The sequence below is a fragment of the Quercus suber genome, unplaced genomic scaffold (assembly GCF_002906115.3).
Source record: "Quercus suber isolate HL8 unplaced genomic scaffold, Cork oak 2.0 scaffold_1021, whole genome shotgun sequence".
Taxonomy (NCBI): Eukaryota; Viridiplantae; Streptophyta; class Magnoliopsida; order Fagales; family Fagaceae; genus Quercus; species Quercus suber.
Genome location: NW_027070432.1, coordinates 1 through 10970, shown reverse-complemented (window position 1 = coordinate 10970; position 10970 = coordinate 1). Strand labels below are relative to the sequence as shown.

The 10970-nt window shown below is 36.4% G+C and overlaps 3 protein-coding genes across 3 annotated transcripts; all 3 read right to left on the bottom strand.

Moving 5' to 3' along the window:
- Positions 1–241: 241 nt before the first annotated feature.
- On the bottom strand, positions 242–1060 carry LOC112027215 (uncharacterized). Its single transcript, XM_024059887.2, has one exon. It carries the CDS (start codon positions 1058–1060, stop codon positions 242–244), a length of 819 nt encoding a protein of 272 aa, XP_023915655.2.
- A 1054-nt stretch (positions 1061–2114) lies between these two features.
- LOC112027205 (uncharacterized) lies at positions 2115–2849 on the bottom strand. The gene has a single exon (XM_024059881.2). The coding sequence runs from the start codon at positions 2847–2849 to the stop codon at positions 2115–2117; it is 735 nt and encodes a 244-aa protein (XP_023915649.2).
- A 4646-nt stretch (positions 2850–7495) lies between these two features.
- LOC112027265 (protein phosphatase 2C and cyclic nucleotide-binding/kinase domain-containing protein) lies at positions 7496–10969 on the bottom strand (the record flags this gene model as incomplete). Its single annotated transcript, XM_065768910.1, is given in 8 exon segments — positions 7496–8155; positions 8287–8443; positions 9065–9186; positions 9361–9426; positions 9532–9809; positions 10336–10402; positions 10500–10584; positions 10726–10969. Coding segments are annotated over 8 exon segments (1262 nt in total), but the record flags the coding sequence as incomplete, so codon positions are not given.
- Between the last annotated feature and the right edge of the window lies 1 nt (position 10970).

Below are 10970 nucleotides of genomic sequence, written 5' to 3'. Positions count from 1 at the left end.
ACATTTTTTCAGGCGACTTCACTTTTGGAATGAGTACAATATGAGTATAGTTTATATCAGAATTCATGTTACCAGATTCCAAAAAATCTAAGACAGCAGCAACAACATCATCACCGACAATATGCCAAAATTTTTGGTAAAAGAGAGCATTCATACCGTCGGGTCCCGGAGCCTTTGTTGGTCCCATTTGGAATAGCGCCGCTTTGATTTCATCCGCACTATATTCTCTGGATAAAATCTCTTACATCTCTGCTGTCATCTTATGTTGTACCGTATCAAGGCATTCTTCCATTCTGTCACATGCACCAGACTTGAAAATATTCTCAAAGTACTCAGTCGCTACATCAGCAATATCCTCCATTTCTTCCACCCAATTATTATGTTGATCTTTAACACCTTGAATCGTGTTTCTCCTTCGCCGTTGTGAAGCTTTGAAATGAAAATATTTGGTATTTTTATCTCCATGTTTCAACCACGAAATCTGTGACCGTTGGGCCCAATATATCTCCTGCTTAAGTAGCAGATCATCAAGTTTTTTGCTGGCTTCCAACATACTTGCACTATTCTCATCTGTTGCATCCTCCATGCTAAGATCCTCAATCTTCTTTTGTAATTTTTTAATTTCCTCAGCCTCGGGTTGGGTTTTGGTGGACCCCCACGCAGCCAAATCCTCCCCCCACTTATTTATTTTATCCTTTGCTCTGTTCAAGCCTGTATTATCCCCTCCTGCATTCTGCCATGCTTCCAAAATTGTTTTCTCGCAATCCTCCCAAAGAAGCCACGACTCTTCAAACTTGAAATCCCGTGGCTGCCTTCTCCTATTTCTCCAATTCACCTTCGTTTGCAAAACCAAAGGACGATGATCTGAAGCATGAGAAAACAGGTGGGTCACTGTACTTGCTTGAAATCTGCCTCGCCATTCTGCGTTTGCCACTGCCCGGTCCAATCTCTCTTTTGTATTAGCTGCCCCTGGCCTCTTGTTATTCCATGTATATTTATATATAATAAAACCCAGGTCCGCAAGGTTGCAAAAATCCAAAGCCATGCGAAACTCCTCCATTTGTTTGAAAGAAGGTGGGTACCTGCTCTGCTTTTTCGAAGAATGTAGTATGGCGTTGAAGTCGCCGATGCAACACCATGGACCATGTACCAAAGAAGAAATATGGGAGAGCAACGCCCAAGTCTTGTGTTTTTGGCTTGCCTCTGGCCAGCCATAGAGGCATGTAAGCATCCATTCGAACCCGTCTTCCTCAACCACTTTTGCGAGAATAAAGTTGTCCGTGTAGTTTATAACATCCAGTTGAACCTGTGACTTCCACAACAGCGCCAACCCACCCCCAGAATTTGGTTTCTTCACTACCACCTTATTCTAGAACGGTAAGTCGCCGCACTTATTATCGAATCCATCTCTGTCAAGGCGTGTTTCCATTAAGAAGCACACCATAGGAGCTTGGTCCCTCGCAAGTTTGCGAAGGCTACGAACTGTCCAAGGGTTCCCAAGCCCTTGGCAGTTCCATGATAATAGCCTCATCGTGATTGGCAAGGGTGCTCCTCCACCCCTGCCGTTCCATTTTTCTGTATATCAGTTTGTCTTCTACTCTTCTTTCTTTCGTTACTGTCAACCACTTCTTCAGATGTAGCCTCCACGTCCTGTAACTCTCGTTTACCCAGCATGGACTTAGCACTATCACCTTCAGTCCCCTTCAGCCCACAATTCATTCGTGCAAGCCTTGTCCAAGTGGGCCTTGGTTTATTTTCTTTCAGCCCAACTTGATTTGTACTGGTCACATGCATGGGAGGAAGCATAGTTAAATTGTTCTCCACTAATATTGGTTCGGACAGAACAGGTACGTTCCCAAGCGTTAATCTTGCTCCAGTTGTCTTAGTAACAGATTTCAACGCATCCATCCTTTCCATATTAGTTTCATCCGTTACACTACTCTTTTGACCTGAATCTTTCTCAATTCCATAACTTACGTTCTCATTAATTGCATCATTAGTTAGTCCCGTATTTTTCGCTGCCTGTGTTTCACTGTCAACCTCTGCTGCTCGGCCACTAGCTTCTCCGATATGTCCTTCACCAGTTTCTTCTTGCTTGTTCTCACCGTTTGGGTTCATTTTCCGTGGAGAATTTCGATTCCGGCCCCCATTAGCCGTAGCCAGTCGCTATATTGACACTCCACCTCCCTGTTATTCTTCATCCGAGCAAAATGCTTCGCACAATGTTTAAGGTCGTGACCCAACACTCTGCAAAAATGGCAGAATATGGGGAGCCTCTCGTACTTGAACGTCACCCATGAACGTACACCCTCTGATCCACCAATGAATGCCCCTCTTCTTATCGGCTTTGATGTTAGGAGCTCTACCTTCACCCTCATAAAGAAATTTTGTATGTCCTGTGTTCTTCTTTTCTCCACTTCAACGACCTTCCCCAATCGGTTACCTATCTCCGCAGCGACTATCGGGGATATCATGTCAAATGGAGCGTCCCATATCTGTATCCACAGAGCAATTGAATCAAGTTTAACATTAGCCGCTGTCATTCCTGGTTGCCACCGACGAAGCATTAATGCTTGGTTATCAAAAGTCCAAGGTCCCCCCTTAAGCACTCGTTCCAATTCGAAGTCAGATTTAAACTTGAATTGGAACAAGTTTGAAGCCACCTCTACAATCTGCAGATCCTCATCCAGACCCCAAGATCTCCTCGGTGTATTCTGGGCCGCCTTCTTATTGAATGGTTTGCATGTAAGGAACTTGCCAATGAGACTCTGTGAACATTCCTCAATATCCTTCAACCTATCCTCATCCGAAATCTCGATCACCTCCTCCTCCTCTAATGTCAACTTCATTTTTCCAAGTTATGGACCACCTCATCTGCCATTTGAGATACCCACAGCCCAGCCGAATAAAGAAAATACAAACCCTCAGTAATCCTAGAGGGGAGAGTAAACTCGCATAGACACGAGAGAGAGAGCTCCTACACTAGGAGAGAAATATGTCCTTTGTTTTTAACATTGAATTAACTCATTTGACACAAAGATTAAAAACTTTTAGATTAGATGAGACACGTGATGCAAAATTAAACTCTATTTTTCTTTTTTTTGAAAAAAAAAATTAAACACTAATTGAAATCCAATTTTTACACTAAATTAACTCACTTAGCACAAAAAATTAAAAGCTTAGATTAGATGAGACACATAACGTAAAATTAGACTCTAATTGAAATCCAATTCTAAATCTAATTGGATTTTCTTTCAGTTTTGCCTATTAATATATGTGTGTGAGTGTGTGTGTTGAATGTTAAAAAAAAACTTTTGATGTTGAGTGTATTATAAAATGAGGTATTAAAATAAATAAATTAGTATTTTGAATTGTTAAAAGCTATATATTATAGCAACCTTGCTGTGAATGCTACAAATGAAAAGAAGGCAAGGACATTTGGTTTAGAACAACATTTGATCATTGTTTTCAACTTCTCAGGCTTTAAGTTCGGCTCAAGAGTGAAGAAGCCTTTATTTTGTTCAAATACCTCTTACTCTCTGTTTGTTTTAGTGAAAAATCTTTTCATTTTCTACATTATTTGAGCCAGTCCTAGAATCTTCCCTTCTCTTCTCCCATCACTAAAGAGAACTTCACGTGGTTACATATACAAATACAAGTATTCATTTGAATGGTAAAAAATAGTTACAAATCCATGTAAAAATAATTGTCTCCCACTCATAATCAACCACATTAAAGTTGTGGAACAAAAATTGTAATATCGTTAAGATTATGTAGTTTAACTTTTAGTTTTGAGTGTTAGCTTATTTTTATGGAAAGGAATAAGAAGACAATATGATCAAGTTTCTTATCTATTTATTTATTATTCTTATTTTGGCATGTGAAAAAAATAGGGTCATATCAGTTTTACATAACCCTATTAAAAGACCAAGTAAGGGTCATATTGGGTTAATTTGACCCTCAAAAGATCCAAACCTGGCTAGGTCCGAACCCTAACCCGATTAATGCATAGTCTAGGAAAACCCAATGAATAGAAGCAATCACAAGATTCAGAACCCTCTACCAAAGAATTGCCCATAAAAAATATGTGAGGGCCTTGTCAGCCTCAGTTGGGAGTGTACGTTCAACCCAATAATTAATGAATAAAATCCAACCTAATGCTTGAGGTTAGATTTTCATAGGTTCAAATGGACGAAGTAAATGATTATGTGAAAATGCTGTTGATAGGTTGAGTTGGGTTTCAAATTTTATTTAAGTTTAGGCTAGGTTGAGTTTGGGTTGATAGAACTTTCAACTCGAGTAATCCAACCCAATTAACATTATTAATAGTTTTATATATTTAATTAATAGGTTAGGATCAAGTTACAATGTTACATCAATGCATAATATTTTGTTAGATTAATATTTTGAAAATTTTTTATTCTCTTAGTTTTTAACATGCACATCAAAATATCTAGTTAATTGGATGTTATTTACTATATTATTCATAAACACATGTGTTGCATATAATTTTAAATTTAAACATTTTATGATGAGATAGTTATTGATCTCCAATCATCTTATTTTGTTAGATAATTTTTTTAATATTTATTTATTAAAAAATTATGGAACCCCACCTCCCTTCCCCTGGACATTTTTCCCATTTAGCCTAATTTTACTTACAATTCCATTATGTAGCATCAAAATCAAATATATTAGTTAAGTACCATCTCAAGTCTCTGAAACTTAAGCTTAGTGAAGGAACTCGAGTTCTAAGTGCTGGCAACAGCTGATGTGGAATTTTAAATCCATGTGGAACTCGAGGGTAAGAGACACTAGTTGCTTAACAAGAAACTCAAATCTTAAAGACAAGTTCTTTAAGAAAATCAAGTCTCTAAGACTCGAGTCTTGTTGGAAATATCAAAGCATAAACGTCTAAGCCTCCCTCTCCCTTTCTCGTATGAAACATAACACATTTCCCTCTCACTATCACTCTTCGTAACACAGCTCACTCTCACTCTCAGAAATCTCCTCTCTCTTTCTCTAACTCTGCCTCTCTCATTTCCATCTTTCTTTCACTGCCTCTCTCTTCTCAATCTTTGTCTCAATGCCTCTCTCATCTCCATCTCTCTCTCACTGCCTATCGCTCCATGTTTGTCTTCTTCTATCTCCATATGCCTATAATTAATGTGATGAGGGAGGACTTCATGTAGAGAATGAAAAGTAATTTTTATGTCATGTGAAATAGGGTTTACACGCATTTCTTTCATAATTATCCTCTTCAATCTATTCAAGGTCTTCAACCTACAATATATTTGAATATAGTAGCACTTCTTACCTAGCCCTTTAAATGGCAATCCCTGATTCTCATCTTCATTGCAAAGCTCTCCACCGTAATATAGATTTATATCAATTAAAGCCATTGTGAATCTATTAAAGTTAAGTGTAATTTACAAAATGTTAGTGACAAATATAACACTTTCATTCAATTTCAATTAAAAAACATTTTATCCAACCAAAGTACAAACATTACGTATGAAGTGTCAACAAGACCTCGTTACAATATTTGGTATGGTTATGACATTATGTCCCAACATATCCAAAAACTCTACTTCTCAAGCAACTTTGTATATGGTCAATACACATCACATATAAAAACACTTATTACCTATTACAAATAACAACCTATTATCCATTTCATACACAATACAAAATTCAAAATCCTTCTAAGATCACGGCTTTCGAAACCCATTCAAATCTTCAACAAAAATATCTTAAATAAGTTATGATAAAAAACCTAGCAATACTAAATAAACTATTATCCATTTCATACCCAATACAAAATTCCAAATCCTTCAAAGATCATAGCTTTCAATACTCATTCAAGTTTTCAACCCAAAAATAAATAAATAAATAAAAATAAAAAAGCTTAAATAAGTTATGATAAAAAACCTAGCAAATAAATGTTCACAATATCTACACTAACAAAACTAAATAATTTTGACCCACACTCTTAAAAAAAATTAAAAAAAAAAAAAAACCATGTGCAAAATTCTAAAAACATTACTTGAGATGCAGATTTTTTCAGACTATGAGAGAGAGAGAGAGAGAGATGGAGACAAGAGAATGAGAGCCAGGCAAGGTGAGAGGAGAATGAGAGACTAGTCTGTATAGTAAGGAGAAGGGGTGGAGAGACTAAGTGGGGATTGAGAGTTTGAGAGAGAGAGAGAGAGAAAGAGAAGAGAAAGAGAGGCAAAGTGAGAGACTAACTGGAGAGTGAGTGATCTGGAATTTAAACCTGAAGAAACTCGAGTCTTAAAGGCTCGAGTCTTAAGGCTTGAGTTCCACATGGATAAATAATTCCATATTAGCCTCTGCCAAAGCACCAAAATCAAGTCTCTAAGATTCAAGTTTCTCTATTGAACTCGAGCCTCTGAGACTCAAGATATTACTTAACAAATATGTTTGGTTTTCCTGTTAACTAACGAAATTGTAAGGTGAAATCAGACTAATTGACAAAAAAAATCTCCTTCCACCACTATCTACTTATCTAAAAAAGAATTAAGTAATATAACATCACACCATGTATTTTAGGACTTAATTTAAATTTATTTATTTTATTTATTTCCGTATTTTGAGACCTTGTTTTAATGAAATTGGAATACTAGGCTCATTTATGTAAATTATAATAATTTATTGAATATTAGGCTTAAATAGTTGAAGGAAAACTCAAATTTTTTATCGAACCCAACAAAGTGGCCCCAATATGACAACCCAATCCGATCCCCACAAATTGGTTTGGTTAAGTTGGAGATTTCTCAATTTGATGAGGCCAAATTGGGTTTAAAAATATCCCAAACCTAACCTAACTCGACTCACGTATAGACCCCTAATCCCAATATTTTCCTCATCCCTGCCAAAAATGCTATGTAATCTCATACCAAAACCAAGAGAAACCAATTGACATGTGAGTTTCCTGATCTGTGACTTTATTGTGGTCATTGTAGCGTTAGAACGGCCAATTTTTGTACAATAGAATTTAGAAGCCCATCCTGTAGATTTGTTTGACAAAATTGTTAGATAATGCGTAGATAATTAACAAAAACCTTTGCTCCATAACTAAAACAGCATAGATACATAGAGAGTTAGATATTCCAGTATCAGAGAACCATATGATTTAAATAGAAGTTCATTGAGAACAGACCTTTAGTGGCTATAGAATGTGACCTCCCAGTTCTGTAAACAATTCAACTTTTTTTTTTTAAGCCATCAAAAAGAACAATTCAAAATTTGACAGAGGTTGATTGGGGTTATTTGAGTTAAAATGAAAGAAATTATCAATGAGGCACACCAGAGAAAATGTGAAGGGAAAAGAAATCTTTTTAGTTAGACCCAAAGTGTTGAGGTTTTCAAAGCCTAGTGCTCAAACAAACATACATATCCCATCTAGCAAAGAAGGAAAAGTAAAGATCCACTTGGCAAAGCCAATTAAATCACAATCAGCACGATTGCAGAATTTTATTGGAAAACTAGAATTTCATTATAAAAAGAAAACGAAACCTCATTCATTTACATATAATATATGCATTTACATTAAGGAAATTTCACAAAAATAAAAAATTAATAAAATAATAAAAAATCTATTCACTAACCTTAACCTCTCCTTCCAACTGGTTAAATGGACAATTGGGTTGTAGTGCAAGCATCCTAAGGAAATATTCTTCCAACTCTATCAATTATGATATTACCACAAGAAAAATATATATGGGACTGTAACCAAATTTGCGCTTGAAACTTAATCCTCATTCTCCATCGATTCTGCCTGTCAGGGTTCTAATTGTATAAATAAGCAAGTAGTCAAATCTCATTGGAGAGCATAGCACTCTACCAGTGAAGAGTTTCAAGAAGTGGAAACCCCAAAATGGTCATTCCTCTACCAGTCATCAAGCCATTCAGGAATGTTGAGATCTTCTACGTCCTGAGCCAAAGAACCCAGGGTAGTGCAGTCCTCAGAGTGACTTTCCAAATGTTGCGTTATTCGGTAGGTGATCTCTTGAGGAACTGGAAAGCTACAATCTGCAATCCTTTTCCAGTCAATACCATAAAACCACGGATGGCATTTGACAGAATCGGGACCTTGGCTTCCAAGTCTCATGTTTTCGTCAACTTCAAGTAACTGATAAAACCACTTTATTAGAATAAGAGCAAGCATGTGAAAAATCCTAATATTTCCACCAAGTACAATTGAGAGAGAGAAAGAGAGGGGAGGGGAAAGGAAAAGGAAATGACTAAATAGGCCAGTGATACCTTGGTGAGGAGATCAACAGCTTCAGGGCTGAAAGTCTCTGGAATATTTAACTGCCCTTTGGCAATCTTAGCGAATGTATCAAGCTCACTTTCTCTCCATGACCCAAATGGCTTTTCACCATGTAACATGAAATATATCAAGACTCCTAATGCCCACCTGCACATTTACCAACAATTTAGGGAGCTGCAGACGGTTCAAAAAATACCCATCAAAGAGAAGAAAAGATTAATAATCAGACAGCAAATTCAAATTAGAATTACAAGCTTACATCTTTTAAACCTCTATAACAAACTATGACAAATATCTATCTTGCCATACATGGTATAAAAATGGAGAAAAGGAAAAATCTTGAAAATAGTGTAATGATTGCTCTTGAACTTTCTGTTTACATGGTAATGTAATTTTTAGTTTCTCCCATCATCTTCAGGCACCTTTCTGATGATTCACAACATTATCATGAATGTGAAAATTCAAATTCTTTGATTTCTTGAAAATCTATGGTGGTGATAATTAAGCATCCAATAAAGTTCAAAATTGAATATTGTTCTAAATGTTAAGAACCTCTTGGATAGTTATAACTTACAACCATAATACTTATTTACAGACTTAAAAGTAATTTTCTATTTCATTTCATAAAACTGATGTTATTATCCCCAAAATTTTCAAACAGCAGAGCTAATTTCTCATACTTATCAAATGTTTTTTGAAGGACTAGAAGATAAGAGATGTGTAGGCTTTGGAATGAACATAACAGTAAAGTAAAAGTTGCAATTTTACCAGTCAGCAGGGAAACCATGGCCTTTTCCCTGGACTATCTCTGGAGCTAAAGAATCTGACATTCCACAAATTGTAAATGTTCTCTGGTCATCTAAGTTCTTCCCAAATCTGAAGTCCACCAGCTAAATACATCAAGAAATACTAAAATTATTATGCATGATTCTTTACATGTCACACTTTTCTCTAGGTGACATAAATCCATGTTACATAACTTCAATTAGATATTGATTGTTACCAAATATGAAAATAGATATGGATGAATATAATGCAGCAAAAAACATAGGTACAGCGCCAACCTGTAAATATCCTGTTTGGTCCAACATTAAAACATCAGGGGACACACCTCTGTAGAGAATACCATTCTGAAATTCAAATAAAAAAAAATATACAGAGGAGAAACAGTAATGAATATACATCAAAGAAGATGAAGAAAAGGTTAAAAAGGGAATAACATCCAGAAATCAGACCTTGTGTAGACTTTCTAACGCTGAAATGACAGAGGCGGCAAGAAACTGTGCAGATGGTTCACTGAGTGGAATACGAAGTATGGAAGCCAAAGGGCAAGCAAGGCATGCATTTAGTAGTATGCCAGCATATGCTTGATCAGCACAGGTGCACAGAACCTGTGGCACACAAGCTGAAGGACTCAAACTCTTCATCAGTTTCTTCTCTTTCAAGACCTGTGCTTCCTTTCCCAGACTTTTGACCTTCTGCTTTGAAAATCTTTTCAAACTAAGAAGCTTTTCTGATAGCCAATCAGATTTGTACAAAAGTACTTCATCAGTATACATTATTATTCATCAAGCATATGTATCCTCCTATCATCACTCACTATATTGCATTTGTATTCTTCCACAAGGAGGAATGATTTTATGTTCTTGCATGGGGAGGGATTGCTAATTCATGTATACATTATTTTAATTTCACACGTATCTCTATTAACAATTAGGCCATTTTAGCCTTCATCTACTACTCTCCCCTTAATTACTTTTTTTTTGGGGGGGGGGGGTGGATCTTTAAAGGGTCCCCATTGGGCTTTGTCCCCCACATTGTTAAGGAGGGAGTTAGATGTTAGTTCTATAAGTGCCTAGCCTACCTTGGGTTAGAATACACCTTTTTGGATAGGCTTGGACACCTATAAGGACTTCATCTACTCCTATTCTCCTTAATTACTTAGCAAAAAAACAAAAGCAGGCCATCCAAGCACACAATCCTCAAAAGGTAATTCCATCAAGGAAACAAAAGGTATCATATAATACAACAAAACTAACCTGAGTCTCTTAAAAGTACATGCCCAATCTCGCTGCAATCAGTGGAATATAAACATGTCCTCCATTCCTACATAGAAAATTCCATTAGATGATTTCAGAAGCAGATTACTTTTCAGCATTAATTCTTGGCAACATAACTACAAGCAGGATGCAGCACCCATTACCAAATCAGAGAGCTGAACTTCGTCAAAAGCTGAAACATCAATACTTTTGGCAGATTCCTTGGGAAAATCTGAGTAGTCCCTTGACCTAAATGACGTAAATTGTATCAGAAACATGAAGCATTTTTTAAAGGGAAAAGAAATGTCCTTGTTTGTCAAAAATAGCTCTAAATTTTTACCAATGAAATTTAAAATGGAAATTTGAATTTGATAATATGATGCAACATACTTGTGATCATCCTGAGAAAGTTTTGTCAAAGGGCCAACAACTGAATCAAAATTTTCTTTTGTTAAAACAGAACATACAACATCACCCATAGCAACTGCTCTCAAGGAACCTATAGGTTCACCAATAAGTGCCCATTCACCAAAATAGCTTCCCTCTGTTTTCTCCAACGAGAACTCTGGACTGTTCTGGGAATTATCATTCTCTTTAAGATTGTCAAACTTGAGGCTGGAGACATTTGGATTCCA

Coding starts and splice junctions, on each gene's coding strand:
- LOC112027215 (XM_024059887.2), bottom strand. CDS start 1,060: ATGGAGGAGTTTCGCATGGCTTTGGATTTTTGCAACCTTGCGGACCTG.
- LOC112027205 (XM_024059881.2), bottom strand. CDS start 2,849: ATGAAGTTGACATTAGAGGAGGAGGAGGTGATCGAGATTTCGGATGAG.